Genomic DNA, 20,968 nt, shown 5'->3' with positions numbered 1-20,968 from the left:
AGGATTGAACCTGGTCAGCTGCATAGTAGGCAAAATGCCTATTGAACTATCTATCATTCCAGTTTCTTTTTTCTTTTTTCTTTTTTTTTTTTTTGTTTTTGGGTCACACCCGGCGGTGCATAGGGGTTACTCCTGGCTGTCTGCTCAGAAATAGCTCCTGGCAGGCACGGGGGACCATATGGGACACCGGGATTCGAACCAACCACCTTTGGTCCTGGATCGGCTGCTTGCAAGGCAAACGCCGCTGTGCTATCTCTCCGGGCCCGTCATTCCAGTTTCTTAAGAGCAATCTTTTTTTTTTTGGGGGGTGTTTGTTTTTGGAACACACCTGGTGATGCTTAGGGGTTACTCCTGGCTATATGCTCAGAAATCCCTCCTGGATTGGGGGACCATATAGAACGCCGGAGGATTGAACCACGGTCCTTCCAAGACTAGCACGGGCAAGCAGATGCCTTATCACTTGCACCCAACAGTCCGGCCCCTAAATTCTCTCTTTTTATTTTTTTAACTGCCTCTGATGAATTCTCCAGTAATATAAATAAAATAGATGTAAAATAATAGTTTTTGGAAGAATCATGTATTCTGGCCAGACTTGAACTTCCCCAACTTGACCTTGATCTGAGTTGTGCTTTGTTTTTGTCTTCAGGTTGTCTTCATCACTTTTTTTTTTTTTTTTTGGTTTTTGGGTCACACCCGGCAGTATTCAGGGGTTACTCCTGGCTCTGTGCTCAGAAATCACTCCTGGCAGGCTCGGGGGAACCATATGGGATGCCGGGATTCGAACCACTGTTCTTCAGCATGCAAGGCAAACGCCTTATTTCCATGCTATCTCTTCGGCTCCGACTCATACCTTTCTTATGCTCAGAATTCTTCATCACCTTCCTTCACTCCCCATTAAGCCCAGAAACCTATGCCAGTTTCGCTTATGTACCCAGACTTCCATAAATTTCCTTCACACTGGTAGGGGAGGAGCGAAATGTGTGCTCATGAGTAACAGCCCAGGACAGAACTATCTTCCTGGGTTTTTCACATGTGTCTATTTCTACAGCAGCATCTAGGTTTGGTGCTGGAGGTCACGAATGCTAAGACCACGCATTTGTTCTGTAAGGGCAGGTGTACAAAAAGGCCAAGTCGGACATAGGCCTAGCCTATATCCTTACATTTTATGTTTTATGTTTCAATTCTCACATTCTTCCTGGAGAACAAGGAAACTGTTGACTTTCCCATAGAGATAGAGTGACTCCATATGACCTTGATTTCTGCCTTTGCACATACTGAGGTGGTAAACCTGATAAGAAACATAAGGTTAGGCCCGGCGAGGTGGCGTTAGAGGTAAGGTATCTGCCTTGCAAGCACTAGCCAAGGATCAGGACCGCGGTTCCACGATCCCCTGGAGTCCCATATGGTCCCCCCAAGCCAGGGGCAATTTCTGAGCGCTTAGCCAGGAGTAACCCCTGAGCATCAAACGGGTGTGGCCCGAAAAACCAAAAAAAAAAAAAAAAAAGAAACATAAGGTACCTTTGTAAGCTAGAATCTATAGCTCCCCTTCCACATCCGTGCACTCAGGAAGAGCCTTGTCAAGTCAGGCTTGTACCATTTTGAATTATATTGCTTTTGTTATTTGAATTAGTATCTCTTGTTATCTGCTTCCTAGAGTTGAATGTCAGGGCCCTGACACATGATCACGCTAATGATGGCTATATAAACTCTAAAGCCCCTAGAGTCAGGTCGAACCTGAACCTGCTACGCTGCTGCAACAAGAGCTGTTAGGCCCAGGCATGCTGGCTCAATAAACCCCACTTTCTTACTTTCATTGCAGTGTGGTCTCTTTGTATTATCACTGAGCTGTTAGCATGGACCTAACAATTCAATGGACAATAGACTCATCCACAGTGATATTGTCTTTTTTAAGTAATGATGCATGATCATTGCAACTTTACCTGGATTTCTGAATGCAACATGTATGATTTGAGAGAAAAGATGTTCCTTCACCTTTTAAAAAAAATAAAGGCATAAATGGAGCTTCCAAACTTTCTAATTTAAAAGTGAATATAGTTAATACTATGCAACATTTACAACTTAACCTTAATTGCTTTTAGAGACAATAACTTTAAAATCCAATTTTAAATGTGTCCAGATGAAGTGAACATATATGCAGTCCTCCTGAGCCTTCTTCAATCTAGGCCCCTTCAAGAGTACACTTCTTTCCTCTTGGAGCCATCATTGGTGGCCCGGAACCTACTTTCCTTTCGTAAGAGTTTCCGTGAGGGACTCCAAATTTTAGTGCACCGTCTTTGCCCCACCCCTCACCGGACCTCTGGACATTCTTATTGGTTACAATTCTTCCACGTGACTAGTCTGGCTCTCCTGATTGGCTAATGAGGTCTGCCGCCAGTCTAGATCGCCCGTTTCCTGGGATACGGCACTAACGGGCGTGCGGGAGAGTGAGAGGCGAGCACCCGCTCTCTCGTGTCCGAAATCGGGGTCGGGTGCGCCGCGCGTCTTCCGATTTGAACCCGGGCCGCCATGGCCAGCGTGCACGAGAGTCTCTACTTCAACCCCATGATGACCAACGGGGTGGTGCACGCCAACGTGTTCGGCATCAAGGACTGGGTGACGCCCTACAAGATCGCCGTGCTGGTGCTGCTCAACGAGATGGGCCGCACCGGGGAGGGCGCCGTCAGCCTGCTGGAGCGCAGGAGGCTCAACCAGCTGCTGCTGCCGCTGCTGCAGGTGACTCGCGGCTCGCTCCCTCGCTCGCTCTCTTGTAGGCACAGTTTTGGCCGAGCTCCCTTCGGGGCAGGACGAGGGCCTCGGAGCTCAGCGGATAGGCTCACTCTGCCTTGCCAGCCCAGCTCAAGATGGACCACACCAGCAATCTGTGCTTCAGGGGGCTTTGCATGCATTTTTTTGCATGCATTTTTGTTTTCTTTTGCATGCATTTTTTTCTTAGGGTCCTAGCATTTGTTTGGCTGAGTGGGCTGAAGTTTTATCTCCCTAGAACCTCTGTGTTCTGCAGAATGAAGTTGCATGTAGTCCTGAGTGTTGTATACAAACTAATTCTACATAGTTTTTTTGGTTGTTTGTTTATTTATTTTTTTTGCCACACCCGGTCATACTCAGGGGTTACTCTTGGCTGTTCGCTCAGAAATGGCTCCTGGCAGGCTCGGGGGACCATATGGGATGCTTGGATTCGAACCGAGGTCTCTCCTGGATCAGCCACAGGCATGCAGGGCAAACGCCCTACCACTGCACTATCGCTCCAGTCCCCTACATAGTTTGTTTTTGGTTTTTGGGTCACACTTGGCAGCGCTCATGGGTTACTCCTGGCTCTGTGCTCAGAAATGCTCCTGGCAGGCTTGGGAGATCATATGGGATGCCGGGATTCAACCACCATCCTTCTGCATGCAAGGCAAATACCCTACCTCCCTGGTATCTCTCCGGCCCCTTAGTTTTTTTTTTTTTTTTTAACCCTAGACCAGGTCCGAGACGATGACATAAAACTAACAGTATTATGCACACCGTGTTAACTGCTCTACACTTTGTTTTGTTTTCTTTTGCAGACCACTTAGTTTTACAGCTCAGGCCTGGTACCACACACTATTTTTAGTGCATGCTTTCTTAAAACGGGAACAAAAATGGAAATAGAAAATGCAGGAGAGATAGTTTGACTGGAGGAAGGCATGCTTTACTGGTTGTATACCCCTCCCCGCAACAATCCCCTCAAACTGCTGGTCTATTCCAAAAACTAAACAAACAAAAAAGGGGATTCATGTTATAAACTTAGTAGTTACGTGGAAAGCATTTATTAGCATGTGTAGTACATGTTAAATGTTAGTGTTTGTTTATGTATGTACATGAGGGCTTGTCTACACCTACTAGTGCTCAGTATTCCTGCTCTGTTCTTGGGGGCGGGTCTCTGTAATATTGATGGTGGAGCCTGAACTTCCGCATATAGAGCACATGCTTTAGCCTGTAGTGCCAACTCTCCAGCCTCCTTTTTTATTCTTTTTTAACAGTTGCACTGTATTCCATAGTAAGAACAGAAATGATTTAACGCAGACTTTTATTTTGTGGGGGCATTGAAGCTAGGGGCTGGTCCTTGCTCTGTGCTCAGGAGTGACTCCTGGTGGCGCTCATGGACCCATATATGGTTATTGGGATTCCAACAGCAGTGGGGGATGTAAGGCAAGCAAGCACCCAAACCTCTGTACTACTTCTCTGACCTTAACGCAGACTTCTAATGTTAAAATCAACTTTTGTTTCATTTCGTTTTAGTCCATCTGGCAGTGCTCAGTCAGGGCCCACTCCTGGCTTTGCACTCAGGTGGTGGGGCTCAGGGGATCAGATGGGGTGCTGGGAACCAGATGTGGGTCTGGTTGGATGCTAGACAAGCATCCTACCTGCTGTACTATCACTTTGGATCCCTTTTTTATTTCACTTTTCTTTTTCTAATAATTATGTTGTAAGTGAACTCTATGTTATTATATGTATACTTTTGTTTTGTTTTGTTTTTGGGCCACACCCTGCGGTTCTCAAGGGTTACTCCTGGCTATCTGCTCAGATATGGCTCATGGCGGGCACGGGGGACCATATGGGATGCTGGGATTCAAACCAACCACCTTAGGTCCTGGGTCGGCTGCTTGCAAGGCAAATGCCTCTGTGCTATCTCTCCAGCCCCTACTTTTTGTTTTTTTACACCACCCATCCAGCTGTGCTCAAGGTTACTCCTGGTGCCCAGTGATAACTCCTGGTGGTATTTGAGGGACTATATGCAATGCTTGGGAAGAACCATTTGGGGATGCCAGGGATGAAACCCAGGTCAAGTGCCTGAAAGGAAAGTATCTTCTCTGCAGTACTACTTCTCTATCCTCTAAATAAAAATGAAAAAAAAATTGGAGGGGACACATCTGGTGATTCTCAAGATCTGAGCTCAAGGATCTCTATTAATAGTGCTCAGGGGACCTTATTTGCCACCTACAAGACAAATGCCATATCTTTTATACTCTTGTTTCAGCCCCCCCCATGAACTCTATTGATTAATTTGTTGATATTTTTCAGTTTTTCTTCATTTGAAACAATGTGGGTACAGCCTACCTTCCCTAGAACTGGAATTAGGAGGTTACCTACATCCAAAATTAGAATATATACTGCCAATTCGCTCTCCCAAAAACAGGGACCAGAGGGGATGCTGTGATAGCACAGTGGGTACAGAGTTTGCCTTGCATGTAGCTGACCTAGGTTTGATCTCCAGCATCCCATATGGCCCCCAAAGCCTTCCCAGAGTTATTTCTGATTACAGAGCCAGGAGTAATTTCTGAACACTGCCAAAATGACAAAAATAGCAACAAGAAAAATAGGGCTGGAGTGATAGTACAGTAAGTAAGGCACTTGCTTTGTAATGCCAATCTGGATTTGATCCCATGTGGTCATCTCAAGGTTCTTTAAACACTGCCATGAGTAATTTAAGCTCGGAGCCAGAAGTAACCCCTGAGCATTTCTGGATATGGTCAAAAACAAAAACAAAATTTAAGGCTTATTTTGAAAACTGAACTGTAAACTCTTTGCATGTACTCTGCCTCTGAGAGTTCTTTCTCTTGACCTCCATGTATGGCAGGGGTCTCAAACTCGCGGTCCGCGGGCCACAAACGGCCCTCTTTACAACATTTTGTGGCCCTGCCCTAGAGGAATCTTTTTTTGTTTTGTTTTGTTTTGTTTTAGTTGTTTGGGTCACACACCCCAATGTTCAAGGCTTACTACTGACTTTGCACTCAAGGACCACCCGGACTTTGCCTCCTGCGGCCCCCAGGTAAATTGAGTTTGAGACCCCTGATGTATGATATGTCTGCCTACCTTCCTCCTTGGGAGGTGGAGCAAATGAAAGTAATATACCCGTGTGTGGGTTGTTTTCAAGTTTATAAAACACTTTGAATGATCGTGTTTAGTCTTTGCCCTGGACACAGGAAATATTTATTTTACTGATAAAGGAAAGGGCTATATCTTTGCTATGATTATAAAGCCAAGAAAGGAGGATTGGTGGATTGTGTTTTGCCTTTCACCCCTTTCCACTGGCTAATCGAATGCTGTGCAAATAAAAGTGTGTGTACCAGTTTAGGTTGATTTGTTTCTTTGTCCTTTCCTCATTTGAGATATTTTTTTTTGTTTGTTTGTTTTTGGGTCAAACCAGCGGTGCTCGGGTCATTCCTGGCAGTGCTCAAGGGACCATATGGAATGCTAGGGATCGAACCAGGGTTGGCCATGTGCAAGGCAAATGCCCTACCTGCTGTTCTATTGTTTTGGCTCCTTATTTGAGATTTTTATGTTTAAACAATTAGTTAAAAGATAGATTGAGGGGCCAGAGAAATTGAACAGAAGTTAAGGGCTTTGGTTCCATCCCCAGAATCGCACATGGTCCTCAAGCCCTGCCAGGAATAAGCTCTGAGCACTGCTGAATGTGACCTAAACCAAGACCAAAAACCTGCATTGATAAATAAATATTTGTTATTTATTGATCGCCAGCTCTTAAAAATGTTCCTTAACCTTTAACTTTCCTTTTTCTAGGGCCCTGATATTACACTATCAAAACTGTACAAACTCATTGAAGAATCTTGTCCTCAGTTGGCAAATTCAGTACAGATCAGGTAAAGTTTACTGCCTTTTTAAATACCATATGTTCCGGCGTATAAGACGACCCTTAAAGCCATGAAAAACTTCCTAAAAGTCTTACAAGTAAGTAATTTCTTAAAAGTAAAAGGGGGGTGGATCACTCATCCCTGAAGCTGGAGTAAGTTTCAGTTTCAACATGTTGTATACCAGCATATAAGATGACTCCCGACTTTTAAGAACTTTTCATGAGCCAAAGGTCGTCTTTTTTTTTTTTTTTTTTGGTTTTTGGGCCACATATGATGCTCAGGGGTTACTCCTTGCTATACGCTCAGAAATAGCTCCTGGCTTGAGGGACCATATGGGACCCCGGGGGATCGAACCGAGGTCCATCCTAGGCTAATGCACACAAGGCAGATGCCTTACCGCTTGCGCCACTGCTCTGGCTCATCAAGTTGTCTTATACGCCGGAAAATACAGTTTATATATTATGGGGCCGGAGAGATAGCACAGCAGCAGTGGGGCATCTGCCTTGCATGCCGCCAACACAGGACGGACTGCAGTTCAATTCCTGGCATCCCATATGGTTCCCTGAGCCTACCAGGTCGATTTCTGAGTGCAGTGCCGCCAGGTATAACCCAAAAACAAACAAACAAAAAAATCTATGTATCAAATATATATATATATATAATATATATATATATATATAATATTTGAAAGCATAAAGAGAGGGGCAATGGTACTAGTAGAATTTGCAGGGCACTTGCCTGTTTTTTTTGTTTTTTGTTTGTTTTAGGGTCACACCTGGCGGTCTCAGAGATTATTCCTGGATCTGCACTCAGGAATCACTCCTGGCAGGCTCAGGGACCATATGGGATGCTGGGAATTGAACCTAGGTTGGCTGCATGCAAGGCAAGAGCCCTACCTGCTGTACTATCACTCCAGACCTAATTTGGGTTCTATCTCCACCACTCCATAGGATCTCTGGAGCTCCACCAGGAGTGATCCCTGAATGTAAACCCAGGAGTAAACCCTAAGCATCCTTGGGTATGGGCCTCCCCCACTAAATAAAGAAAGCATAGATATTTGGAAGCTGGGAAGAGACTCAACAGGGTGGTGTGCATGTTTTTCATGTGCCTGTTCCTGAATTGGATCCCTGACACTGCATGGTGGTCACCACTGGGTGCCTGCCACCTTGGTGGCCTACTTTATTGCTGGTTTGAGCACTTAACTGTCAGTCTTTTTTTGGGGGGAGGGGGTCACATCTGGTGGCTCTCAGGAGTTACTCCTGACTCTGCTCTCAGAAATTGCTCCTGGCAGGCTAGGGAGACCATTTGGGTCCATCCTGGTTTGGCCGTGTGCAAGGCAAGCATCTTACCACTGTATTATCTCTCTGGCCCTTTAACTGTCAGTCTTCACAGCTTGTCTAAGTTCGATGGTAGAGGCCCTTTGGCCCTCTAAACACAATTGGTGAGCCCCTCATGTGCTCTAGAAGAGGGAGTTTACTTTGTTTTTTTGTTTTTGTTTTTGGGTCACATCGAGCAGTGCCCAGGGGTCACTCCTGGCTCCACGCTCAGAAATTACTTCTGGCTCCACGCTCAGAAATTACTCCTGGCAGGCTCAGGGGACCTTATGGGATGCCAGGAATCAAACCTGGGTCAGCTGTGTGCAAGGCAAATGCCTACCCATCATGCTATTGTTTGGCCCAGAGAAAAAGTTTTATTATTTTGGGTAGTTACCTTAAGTGCTTTAAGTGAAAAAAGTGATTAAAACATGTTCAGGAGCCAGAGTGATAATATAACAGGGTTTTTGCCTTGCACCTGGCCTACCTGAATTTGATCCCCAGCATCCCATATGGTCCTCCAAGCCCACTGGGAATGATTCTGGAGTGCAGAGTCAGGAATAACCTGTGAGCACAACTAAGAAAACCAAAACTAAGACTAAACTAAACAACTTATGCTTCAGGTACCAAGAGAAAGCACAATGGATAGGGTATAACTGGGTGACCCAGGTTTGATCCACAGCATCCCATATGGTCCTCCAAATACCATCGGTAGTAATTCCCAAGTGCAGAACCAAGTTACCCTTGTGCATCATTGGTTTTGGCCCAAAAACTAAGCCAAAAAAAAAAAAAATCAACCATATACTTCAGAATGTATTATTCTGTATGTATCTACTTTATTCTTTTTAGTCATGGAAAATCCTATTTCTATTGTCTGATTTATTACTCTGAAACATTTAAATTTTTATATTCTTTTTTGGTTTTTGAGCCACATCCAGCGGTGCTTAGGGGTTTACTCCAGGTTCTGTGCTCAGAAATCACTCCTATCATGTTAATGAGTGAGAAAAGTAAAATGCCTGTCTCGAATACAGGCAGGGGGTGGGGGAGGAAGGAGATGAGGGCATTGTTGGTGGGAAGGTTGCACTGGTGAAGGGCGGTGTTCTTTTTATGACTGAAGCCCAACTACAAACATGTTTGTAATTATGGTCCTTAAATAAATATATTATTTTAAAAAAAAAAGAAATAGCTCCTATTGCTTCTGGCAGATTTAGGGGACCATATTGGATGTCAGGGATCAACCCAGGTTGGCCACTTCAAGACAAATGCCCTACCTACTGTGCTATCGCTTTGGCCCCTAAAACATTTTTTTGTTTTTTGTTTTTTTGGGCCACACCCGGCAGTGCTCAGTGGTTACTCCTGGCTGTCTGCTCAGAAATAGCTCCTGGCAGGTACGGGGGACCATAGGGGACACCGGGATTCGAACCAACCATCTTAGATCCTGGATAGGCTGCTTGCCAGGCAAACACCGCTGTGCTATCTCTCCGGCCCGGCCCCTAAAACATTTTTTTTTTTTTTTTTGGTTTTTGGGCCACACCCGTTTGACGCTCAGGGGTTACTCCTGGCTATGCGCTCAGAAATTGCCCCTGGCTTGGGGGGACCATATGGGACACCGGGGGATCGAACCTCGGTCCTTCCTTGGCTAGCGCTTGCAAGGCAGACACCTTACCTCTAGCGCCACCTTCCCAGCCCCCCCTAAAACATTTTTAAGCAAGAAAATGTCAGCAATGATATTTGAAGCCTCATCCCTCCATTCTTCCTAGGTAACTTGACCTTATCTGCAAGACCCTGCCCATTCCTGGGAGGGGTCTTAGAAAAGGTAGATAAGGTATGGACCAGAGGGGATTAGGACTTTTGGCTCTCTGGCTTTTGGCTGGCGCTCTCGCGCTTCTGGTCTTTGGCTAGCATGGAGCTAAAAGGGAAGATGGCTGAAAGGAGTTAAGATGCAGGGCTAGCTAAGAATGGTTGAACGCTTAAAAGGTTATGATATAGGCCACACATGTGGTGGATAGGGCATGAATAAAGCTGATACTTCCTGATGCCTGTCTCTGGATGAGTCTGATTCCGCCGTTCACCTAAACCTGGGACCTGCCAGCTGAATGGGGATTGTGGAGCCACGTGGCCTGGGATGGCAGAGAAAAATTCATCCATCCTTCTCCATCCAGCACCATCGTTAGTTATTTAACACTACAGTATTCTTAAAAATATGTGACTGGGGGCTGGAGAGATAGCACAGTGGTAGGGCATTTTCCTTGTAAGTGGCTGACCTAAGACCGATGTTGGTTCGAATCCCAGCATCTCAGATGGTTCTCCATGCCTACCAGGAGCTATTTCTTTTTTTGTTTTGTTTTGTTTTGTTTTGTTTTGTTTTTGTTTTTGGGCCACACCTGTTGACACTCAGGGGTTACTCCTGGCTATGCGCTCAGAAATCACTCCTCACTCGGGACCATATGGGACGCCTGGGGATTGAACTCAGGTCCATATATTCAGGTACCTTTGTTTTATATACCATCATATGAATATGACTCTGAATTGCCTTAAAATAATTAGTAAGGGCCTGAGCGATAGATAGTACATTGTGTAGGGCACCTTCCTTGCATGCGGCTGACCCAAGTTCAATCCCTAGGACCAGATAGTCCCCTGAGCTCTACTAGTAATGATCTCTGAGTGAAGAATCTGGAGCATCACTGAAGGTTGTTTTCAAACAAAAGCAAACAAACAAAATAAGTGGGCTGAGAACGGGGAAGGCATTTCCGTTATGTGGTTGAGCCAGTTTCAATTCCTGGACTAAGTGTGTTCCCTGAACCTTGCAAGAAGTGATTTTTGAGCTCAGTGCCAGGAATAAATCTTCAACACATCTGGATGTAGCCCCCAAATCAAATATTGTTAATAATGGCAATAATGATAATCATAATATTAATAAAATAGATTATTTACTTGAAATGTGGAGGATGTTCAGAGGTCCTTCCTAAAATACACACCTTGACTTTTTTCATTCAGAATTAAACTGATGGCTGAAGGTGAATTGAAGGACATGGAACAATTTTTTGATGACCTTTCAGATTCTTTCTCTGGAACTGAACCTGATGTTCACAAGACAAGTGTAGTAGGTAAGAAGCCCTTTCAAGGAGAGCTGAGACTCTTGATAGTCGTGAGCAGCTTTCTTTACTCTGCTGTTAGTCTACTTGGAGAAATCACTGTGGGGATGTTGGACATGTTTCAGTGTCTATTTGTTACCATATCCTTTTGATTTCTGTTTAAATAATGTCTTGTGGAATAAATAAATAAATAAATAATGTCTTCTGTTACTTCCTGCAGTCGTTAAGGTAGTAGGTTGATCCTGGGAGCTTTTAGACTTCTCAGCTTCTTTGATACTAGATCTCTTGTCTGCATGTACACCTCCTAGTCAGGGCCTCTGCTGGGGTGATAGTACAGTGGGGAAGGTGCTTGCCTTGGAGGCAGTTGTGCCAGGTTCAATCCATGGTATCCCACATGGCCCCCCAGGTCCACCAGGGGTGATCCTTGAGCACAGAGCTAGGAGTAAATCCTGAGTAACATTGGCTGTGGTCCCAAAATAAAACAAAAAATAAAACTCAGAAATTAAACTCTTGTGGAGAGAGGAAAGCAAAGGCCTATTATTGATATAGTCCACCAAGTGAGGGTATCCGTGAAGTCGTTGGGTACTTTTCTGTTCTTTCCAAATCCAAGATCAGTTTCCCCGACTCTTTGGCATGTTATTTGCATGTTACTCTGCATCAGGTTTTTGTTGATTTTCTGTATTTACAAGATAGACATGACCATCTTCTTAGGGAGAGAGTACCTTCTGGAGGTGAGGGTCAGGGGCTGGGAGGGACTTCAGTTTTATGGCATACAGATCAGTTAGGTAATTTATTTTGTACTTTTTGGTTTCTGGGTCACACCTGTTGATGTTCAGTAGTTACTTCTGACTCTGCACTCATGAATTACTACTGGCACTGCTCAGGGGGTCATTTGGGAGATCAAACCCAGATCAGCCCCAAATAAGGTAATTTCTTTTTTTTTTTTTGTTTTTGTTTTTGTTTTTTCGGGCCACACTCGTTTGATGCTGAGGGGGTTATTCCTGGCTACACGCTTAGAAATTGCCCCTGGCTTGGGGGGAACCATATGGGACGCCGGGGGATCGAACCGTGGTCCTTTCCTTGGCTAGCGCTTGCAAGGCAGACACCTTACCTCTAGCGCCACCTCGCTGGCCCCGAAATAAGGTAATTTCTAATGGCTGTTACAGCTGCCAAGAAAGTAAGTGGCAAGGGACCAGTGCAATAGTACAACATGTAGGGCCCTTGTTTCTATGTGGCTGGTAAGGTTTGATCCCTGGAATCCCATATGGCCCCCTTAGTCTACCAGGAGTGATCCCTGAGTTCAGAGCCTGGGATCTACCCTTAAGTACCACTGGGTATGGCCCCAAACCAAACAAACAAAAAATAAATTGCAAGGATAAAGATGGTGGTTGGCGAGTGGGACTGCTGAGGCCTTAGTAGGAAGAAACCAGCTTTATAATAGAATGCCGTGGAAAAGAATATTCTAGGACTAGGGAGCAGCAACTGTGAGAGTCTGTGAATTTTTTTTTTCATGGGATGCAAGGGATCAAATCCAGGTCAGCCACGTGCAAAGCAAATGCCCTACATGCTGTGCTATGGCTCTGGTCCCTGAGTGTGATCCTTTTGAAGGAAGTGGTGGTGCACTGACAAAGTCAGGAGCTTGGTGGGGCCTGGATTTCGCTCTGTGCTTTCATCTTGCCTTTGTCTTCTTTCATAGGCTTGTTCCTGCGTCACATGATCTTGGCTTATAGTAAGCTTTCTTTCAGCCAAGTGTTTAAACTCTACACTGCCTTGCAGCAGTACTTCCAGAATGGGGAGAAAAAGACAATTGAAGATGCTGAGATGGAGCTGACCAACAGAGAGGAGGCTGAGAGAAAGATGGAAAAAGAAGAGCTGGATGTGTCTATAAGGTCAGGGGTTTTCCTCGCCAGGATTCCTTTCCTATACATTCCCAACTTCTCGATCTTACTGGGAGTGGGGCTACTCACTCCCTTGATGATCAGGGGATCATGTAGGCCTCTTGCATACAAAGTATGTGTTCAGCTATTGAGCTGGATCCTCTTGATTATTTCTATTTTTGTTTATTTTGGACCACACCTATTGGCACTCAGGAGGACTATATGGGATGCCAGGAATTGAACCTGAGTCTTCTGCATGCAAAACAAATGCTGTGCTATCACTTCGGCCCTCTTTTTTTTTTTTTTTTTCTTTATTTTCTTTTTTATTTTTTTAAATATTTTTAATTATGAGAACAAAGATGAAAAGAAAGGTAAAATTACAGTGGAAGGACAATCACCTATAAACAGAATTCTTAGAAGTCCCCTTGCTGATATCTTTTTTTTTTTTTTTTTTTTTTTGGTTTTTGGGCCACACCCATTTGACGCTCAGGGGTTACTCCTGGCTATGTGCTCAGAAATCGCCCCTGGCTTGGGGGGACCATATGGGACGCCGGGGGATCGAACCGCGGTCCTTCCTTGGCTAGCGCTTGCAAGGCAGACACCTTACCTCCAGCGCCACCTACCCGGCCCCCCTTGCTGATATCTTACTTTGAACTCTCAGCCAAAGAACATTAAGATAAATAAAACAGAACCCATGTACAATTACTTTGTCCCTCAAGTCCCCAGATTGCAATACACCATAACATTTCTTAGCAGCACACAAAGCAATGTAAATCCATAAAGCTTATGTAATTCCTTAAACATTAAAGGCATAGCATTTTTTTTACATTTCCATGCACATGCACATTAGTTTAAGTTAACCTCAAAAGTTTAAGTGGGTTTTTTTCAAGGATTAGAGTTAAAGGAGCACAGTAAAAACGGTGTTAGAGTGGCAATTATTGTTTGCATAGGCCCACCAAAACATGGGGGACATGGAAAGGAAAAACCTTGGCCTAAATACAAGGAGACCCTACCCCTGAAGTTTCCTGGCATAAGACCAACTCTAGGCTCCAGGCAAGCTAGTTTGTCCAATCCAAGACGTTGTAGTGCCAACACACTTTTATTTTTCACACAGTCTCTGTTGTTGGTATCATGTTTCTGTATTAAAGATCCTGGAATCCGGGGCCAGAGAGATAGCATGGAGGTAAGGCGTTTGCCTTTCATGCAGGAGGTCATTGGTTCGAATCCCAGCGTCCCATATGGTCCCCTGTGCCTGCCAGGAGCAATTTCTGAGCATGGAGCCAGAAGTAACCCCTGAGCACTGCCGGGTATGACCAAAAAAAAAACCACACCAAAAAAAAAAAAATCCTGGAATCTGCAAATCCTACATTGAAGTCAGGATGTGGAATGTCCTCCAGTTTCACCTCACAATTAAAGGGCAATGCAGAGAGCCCTGTCCTGTAAGCAGGTTGTTGATGTTCTTAAGTCTTCTCAGTGTTAAGGGAAGTCTCTTTTGAGCAGGTCAATGTCAGAGCAGCGGTAGGGTCTTTCCTGGTAGAGGATTGCTTCCAGGTGATGTTAACTTGGATGTTTCGTGGATGGCTTCCCTGGTTCAGGGATGAATGGAGAATGTCCATTCTTCTGAGGCCTGTGCCAGGTCATTATATTAATGTTCAGGGTGGAAGGTCCCATTGCACTACAAGATTTGTGTGTTCCAATCTCTATTAGATAAGATCTTATTTGTATGTATAGTATTTTCCCTTTTTTTTTTTGGTTTTTAGGGCCACACCGTTTGATGCTCAGGGGTTACTCCTGGCTAAGCGCTCAGAAATTGCCCCTGGCTTGGGGGGACCATATGGGACGCCGGGGGATCGAACCGCGGTCCTGATCCTTGGCTAGCGCTTGCAAGGCAGACACCTTACCTCTAGCGCCACCTCGCCGGCCCCGTATTTTCCCATTTTAATGTGCCTATGCAAACAAGGAACAATGCCACATGGCATTATCGGTGCATATGGGGGCCATAAGAACAAGTTCAACAATCCCTATGACATGGTTCAATCATAAGCATTAAACTGGGGGACTCTTTCACCAAAATTCCTTATTGAACAGCTCACAAAAGGAAGAAAAGATAAAAAGTGGATAGAATCGTCACTGTGTAAGAGAATATATAGTAAAGTTATAGCTGTCAGAGAAACACATAAAATATTCAAAAGACGTACGTGTCCATATTATGTCTTTTGAAATAGTTGGGGTTGTTAGATCCAATGCACGACTTCGGTCTGTGATTAGGATTGTGCAGTACTGAACTTAAAAAGAGTAATGTTGGGTTACTGATGGTGGGCGGGGTGAGAGAGTTTAGGAGTAAAAATGAACTTTGTGGGAGTGTGCAAAAGGTCAGAATACAAAATAGAGATTCTGCATACACAAAACATAACTTAAGGATTGGGAATACTCTTAATATATACTGTGCACGCAGGGGCTATTGCCCCCGAGCGGTATTGAACATGTAGACTGGTAAGAAACTGCAACTGGGGGCCCAGAGAGATAGCACAGCGGCGTTTGCCTTGCAAACAGCCGATCCAGGACCAAAGGTGGTTGGTTCGAATCCTGGTGTCCCATATGGTCCCCCGTGCCTGCCAGGAGCTATTTCTGAGCAGCCAGCCAGGAGTAACCCCTGAGCATTGCCGGGTGTGGCCCAAAAGCCAAAAAAAAAAAAAAAAAAGAAACTGCAACTGGGCAAATCTCAGCACACCCCAAGTTAGGACCCACCTTGTCTGGCCGCCTGGGCTGGCACCCAGGGAAGGCCTGGAGGCCGGGGGCATAAGAGGGGACGGCTGGGGGCCTATCAAGGCTCCCAGCACACCCAAGCTAGGGAGAAGGCACTTCGGCCCCTCTTGATTATTTTTTCTTGTTTATTTTGTTTTTGGGCCACACCCGGTGATGCTCAGGGGTTACTCCTGGCTATGCACTCAGAAATTGCTCCTGGCTTGGGGGACCATATGTGACGCGGGGGGATTGAACCGTGGTTCATCCTAGGTTAGTGCAATCAAGGCAACACCTTACTACAGCTCCTTGATTATTTCTTTCTTTCTTTTTTTTTTTTTTTTTTTGGTTTTTGGGTCACACCCAGCAGCGCTCAGGGGTTATCCTGGCTGGCTCAGAGGACCTTATGGGATGCTGGGAATCAAACCACTGACCTTCTACATGGGAGGCAAACGCCTTGCTTCCATGCTATCTCTCCAGCGCCCCCCTTGATTATTTCTTTTTTTTTTTGGTTTATGGGCCACACCCTGTGACGCTCAGGGGTTACTCCTGGCTATGCGCTCAGAAGTCGCTCCTGGCTTCTTGGGGGACCATATGGGATGCCAGGGGATCGAACCGCGGTCCGTTCTAGGCTAGCGCAGGCAAGGCAGGCACCTTACCTCCAGCGCCACCGCCCGGCCCCTCTTGATTATTTCTTAATTGAAATGTTTAGGGGCCCAGAGAGAAAGTACAGTGGGTATAACACTTGCTGCCATGTGGGTGCATTCCGGATGATCTCCTGAGCACCTCTAGGAGTAATTTCTGAATGCAGAACCAAAAATTACCCCTGAATATCACTGGATGTGAATCTCCCCCAGACAAAAACAAATGAAAAAACAAAAGAGAGTTGGTTGGAACTGTGGCATTTCTGGTTTTTTTTTTTTTTTTTTTTTTTGGATTTTTTCGGGCCACACCTGTTTGATGCTCAGGGGTTACTCCTGGCTAAGCACTCAGAAATTGCCCCTGGCTTGGGGGGACCATATGGGATGCCGGGGAATCGAACCGTGGTCCTTCCTTGGCTGGCGCTTGCAAGGCAGACACCTTACCTCTAGCGCCACCTCGCTGGCCCCGGAACTGTGGCATTTCACTCTCTTCTCCCAAGCTCATTTTTTTTTTTTTTTTGTTTTTTTTTGGGCCACACCGGGCGGTGCTCAGGGGTTACGCCTGGCCTGGCTGTGTGCTCAGAAATAGCTCCTGGCAGGCACGGGGGACCATATGGGACACCGGGATTCGAACCAACCACCTTTGGTCCTGGATCAGCTGCTTGCAAGGCAAACACCCGCTGTGCTATCTCTCCGGGCCCCCAATCTCATTATTGACCATTGCTGTAGCCTGACACCCAAAGCCAAGTTTCATCTTCCTTATAATGATGGTGTTGCCCTTCACTAGTCATTCACCTGTCACGATAATGAGATTTTCTTTGTATCCTATTAACTTTGTTGCTCCCATGTCCTTTATTATTGCTCACCCCTGCCTTTGTGGGAGTTTGAAGTGAGCGAAGCCTTTTGGTCTTGGGCTGTAGAGGGTGATGTGTACGGTGCTGTGACCATTTTCACTCAGATTCTCACCGTCTCTAACCTCTCTGGGTTCAGCCATATTTAATTCAAGGCTTGTTTAAGAGAAAAGTACTTCTTACTAGGCAGGTGCTTAATCGTTTTCCTTCTGAGAACTTGGCCTAACAATGATCTTTCCGTTTCACTCTGGGGCACTATTGTATCACAGATCTTGGTTGGGCCCAGGTGGGCCGGGTTCCTGGCAACTCCATCAGGTGCAGACTCTTATGCACCACCTTGGGGTTATGAGGTGGTATTTGTTAGAATTGAAACTAAGTGCCAATAGGAGTAGTTGTGCCCAGAGTGGTTTTCAGGGAGCACAAGAGTAAGTTTTTCAACGACGGCCTTCTCTAATGTATGTGTCATAAATCTTTAAGCAGGATAGACTGTACAACTCTCAGAAGCACTGTTTTTCTTTTAGAATATTCGTTTAGAGGGCCTTATCTCCATGAGCCTCATGGCCCAGTATGCACTGCAATTAGTATGTGACATAGCAACAAGGGGAAGGGAAGTGGAAGTAGAACAGATTGGGGTGAGGGGGAATGATAGTACATGCAGTGGCAGGGTACTTACTTTGGTGCTGGTTAGATCCCAGGCACCACAGATGAACCTGCTGGGTTTCATAAAGAGTGAGCCTTTAAAAAAAAAAAAAAAAAGGGAGAGTGATCCTTGAGCACAGCCAGTTGTGGCCTTTTCTGGAAAAAAAAAAGTTGAAAGGGATTTGGAACTCTTGAAGAAGAATCAATAGATTTTTTTTTTTTCCTTTGTCATACTCAATGAATGGTGCTTAGAGCTTACTCCTGGCCCTGCACTCAGGAATTATTCCTGGTGGCCTCATGGAATGCTGTGGATTGACTTGGGTTACCCACATGCAAGGCAGTGCCTTACCCGCTATACTTTTACTCTGGCTCCTCAATTGGACTTTGTGTGTGTTTTTTTCTTTTGGTTTTTGGGCCACATTCGGCGATGCTGAGGGGTATTCCTGGCTATGCACTCAGAAATCGCTCCTGGCTCGAGGGATCATAGGGGATGCCAGGAATTGAACACAGATTCATCCTGGGCAGCAAATGCCCTACCGTTGTGCTATCACTCTGGCCCCTCAATTGGACTTTGTAAGCATCATCATTTTTATTATTGTGCAATTCTTTATTATTTTCCATTTGTTTTTGTTTTTTTTCAGAGAAGAGGAAGTATCTTGCAGTGGGCCTCTCTCCCAAAAACAAGCCGAGTTTTTCCTTTCTCAGCAGGTACGTTAGTTCTGTACATTGTTTTCGTTTTGGGGCTAGGCACCGTCAGTAATGTGGCTAGAAGGATTGTTTCTTTTTTTTTTTTTTTTTTTTTTTGGTTTTTGGGCCACACCCTGTGACACTCAGGGGTTACTCCTGGCTATGCGCTCAGAAGTTGCTCCTGGCTTCTTGGGGGACCATATGGGACGCCGGGGGATCGAACCGCGGTCCGTCCTAGGCTAGCGCAGGCAAAGCAGGCACCTTACCTCCAGCGCCACCGCCCAGCCCCGAAGGATTGTTTCTTATTTCATAATTTTGATCATGGGCACTCTCTTCTTTAACGGGATGGGTCATATCTAGCCCTGCTTGGCTAAACTTCCTAGCTCGGTTCTTGGGGGCCACTCATAGCAGTGCCCAAGGGACCATGTGATCCTGGGGATCTCAAAGCAATCTGGTGAAGACGTGCACACTGTCATGTTCTATGTTTTGCATTATTTGTCACACACTTTCCTTGTTGCCACCACATCATCTTGTTTTTAACTTTATTAAGTTATTTTTTTCTGTTTTTTGTTTTGTTTTTGGGTCATACCTGGCAGCACTCAGGGGTTACTCCTGGCTCAGTACTCAGAAATCACTCCTGGCAGATTCAGGGGACCATATGGGATGCCAAGGATTGAACCCAGGTCTGTCCTGGGTTGGCCATGTGAAAGGCAAATGCCCTACTGCTGTGCTATCTTTCTGGCCCTATTATTTATTTATGTATTTATTTATGTATTTATTTATGTATTTATTTATTTATTTATTTATTTATTGGTTGTTGGGCCACACCCAGCAGTGCTTAGGGGTTACTCCTGGCTTAACACTCAGAAATTGCCCCTGGCAGGCTAGGTGACCTTATGGGATGCCGGGGGGGGGGGTGGGGGGGTGTTCCTCCCAGGTCTGCCACATGCAAGACAGTCGCCCTACCGCTGTGCTATCTCTTCTGTTCCTTAAAGAAATTTTCTTTTTGTTTTTTTTTGGGTCACACTGGTAACGCTTGGGTTATTCCTGGCTATGCACTCAGTAATTGCTCCTGGATTGAGGGACCATATGGGACACTGGGGGATCGAACCGAGGTCCATCCTGGGTCAGCGGTGTGCAAGGCAAACGCCCTACCGCTGCACCACCGCTCTGCCCCTCAACTTATTTTTATTTTTGTTTTTTTCGGTCACACCTGTTTGATGCTCAGGGGTTACTCCTGGCTAAGCGCTCAGAAATTGTCCCTGGCTTGGGGGGGACCATTATGGGACACCGGGGGATCGAACCTTGGTCCTTCCTTGGCTAGCACTTGCAAAGCAGACACCTTACCTCTAGCGCCACCTCTCTGGCCCCGACCCCCCCCAACTTATTTTTGATGACTTTACAGGAACAGATAGCAAAGCACTAGTAGTACACTGCTGGTACTTTAGAGCTGCTCTTCCTTCCTTCCTTCCTTCCTTCCTTCCTTCCTTCCTTCCTTCCTTCCTTCCTTCCTTCCTTCCTTCCTTCCTTCCTTCCTTCCTTCCTTCCTTCCTCCCTCCCTCCCTTCCTTCCGTCCCTCCTTTCTTCTCCCTCCTTCCCTCCCTCCACCTCCCCCTCCCTCCCTCCCTCCCTCCTTCCCTCCCTCCACCTCCCTCCTCCCTCCCTCCTTCCTTCCTTCGTCCCTCCCTCCCTCCCTCCCTCCTTCCTTCCTTCCTTCCTTCCTTCCTTCCTTCCTTCCTTCCTTCCTTCCTTCCTTCCTTCCTTCCTTCCTCCCTCCCTCCCTCCCTCCCTCTTCCCTCCCTCCTTCCTTCCTCCCTCCCTCCCTTCCTTCCTTCCTTCCCTTCCTCCCTCCCTCTTCCCTCCCTCCTTCCTTCCTCCCTCCCTCCCTCCCTCCTTCCTTCCCTTCCTCCCTCCCTCCTTCCTTCCCTTCCTCCCTCCCTCCTTCCCTCCCTCCCTCCCTCCCTCCTTCTCTCTTTCTTTCTTTCTTTCTTTCTTTCTTTCTTTCTTTCTTTCTTTCTTTCTTTCTTTCTTTCTTTCTTTCTTTCTTTCTTTCTTTCTTTCTTTCTTTCTTTCTTTCTTTCTTTCTTTCTTTCTTCCCTTCCTTCCCTTCCTTCCTTCCTTCCTTCCTTCCTTCCTTCCTTCCATCCTTCCTTCCTTCCTTCCTTTCCTTCCTTCTTTTTCTTTTCTTTTTTTTTTTTTTTGTGGTTTTTGGGTCACACCCGGCAGTGCTCAGGGGTTACTCCTGGCTCCATGCTCAGAAATTGCTCCTGGCAGGCACGGGGGACCATATGGGACGCTGGGATTCGAACCGATGACCTCCTGCATGAAAGGCAAACGCCTTACCTCCATGCTATCTCTCCAGCCCCCTCTTTTCTTTCTTTTTTTTTTTTTTGTGGTTTTTTGGGTCACACCCGGCAGTGCTCAGGGGTTACTCCTGGCTCCATGCTCAGAAATCGCTCCTGGCAGGCACGGGGGACCATATGGGACGCCG

General features: G+C 45.8%; 1 protein-coding gene across 2 annotated transcripts in view; it reads left to right on the top strand.

The window, feature by feature from the left end:
- Positions 1 to 2,459: 2,459 nt before the first annotated feature.
- Positions 2,460 to 20,968, top strand: part of ANAPC5 (anaphase promoting complex subunit 5) — an 82,041-nt gene continuing 63,532 nt past the window's right edge. For both annotated transcript variants that reach the window (XM_049788785.1, XM_049788784.1), the window contains exons 1-5: positions 2,460 to 2,733; positions 6,562 to 6,641; positions 10,943 to 11,052; positions 12,737 to 12,929; positions 18,432 to 18,498. In XM_049788785.1, coding sequence (XP_049644742.1) covers positions 2,527 to 2,733; positions 6,562 to 6,641; positions 10,943 to 11,052; positions 12,737 to 12,929; positions 18,432 to 18,498 — 657 coding nt within the window. In that variant the 5' untranslated portion in view covers positions 2,460 to 2,526. The remainder of the gene's footprint in view (positions 2,734 to 6,561; positions 6,642 to 10,942; positions 11,053 to 12,736; positions 12,930 to 18,431; positions 18,499 to 20,968) is intronic.

The sequence above is a fragment of the Suncus etruscus genome, chromosome 15, assembly GCF_024139225.1.
Source record: "Suncus etruscus isolate mSunEtr1 chromosome 15, mSunEtr1.pri.cur, whole genome shotgun sequence".
Classification (NCBI taxonomy): domain Eukaryota; kingdom Metazoa; phylum Chordata; class Mammalia; order Eulipotyphla; family Soricidae; genus Suncus; species Suncus etruscus.
Note: the sequence above shows the minus strand (reverse complement) of the source record. Positions and strands in the feature narration are given on the sequence as shown.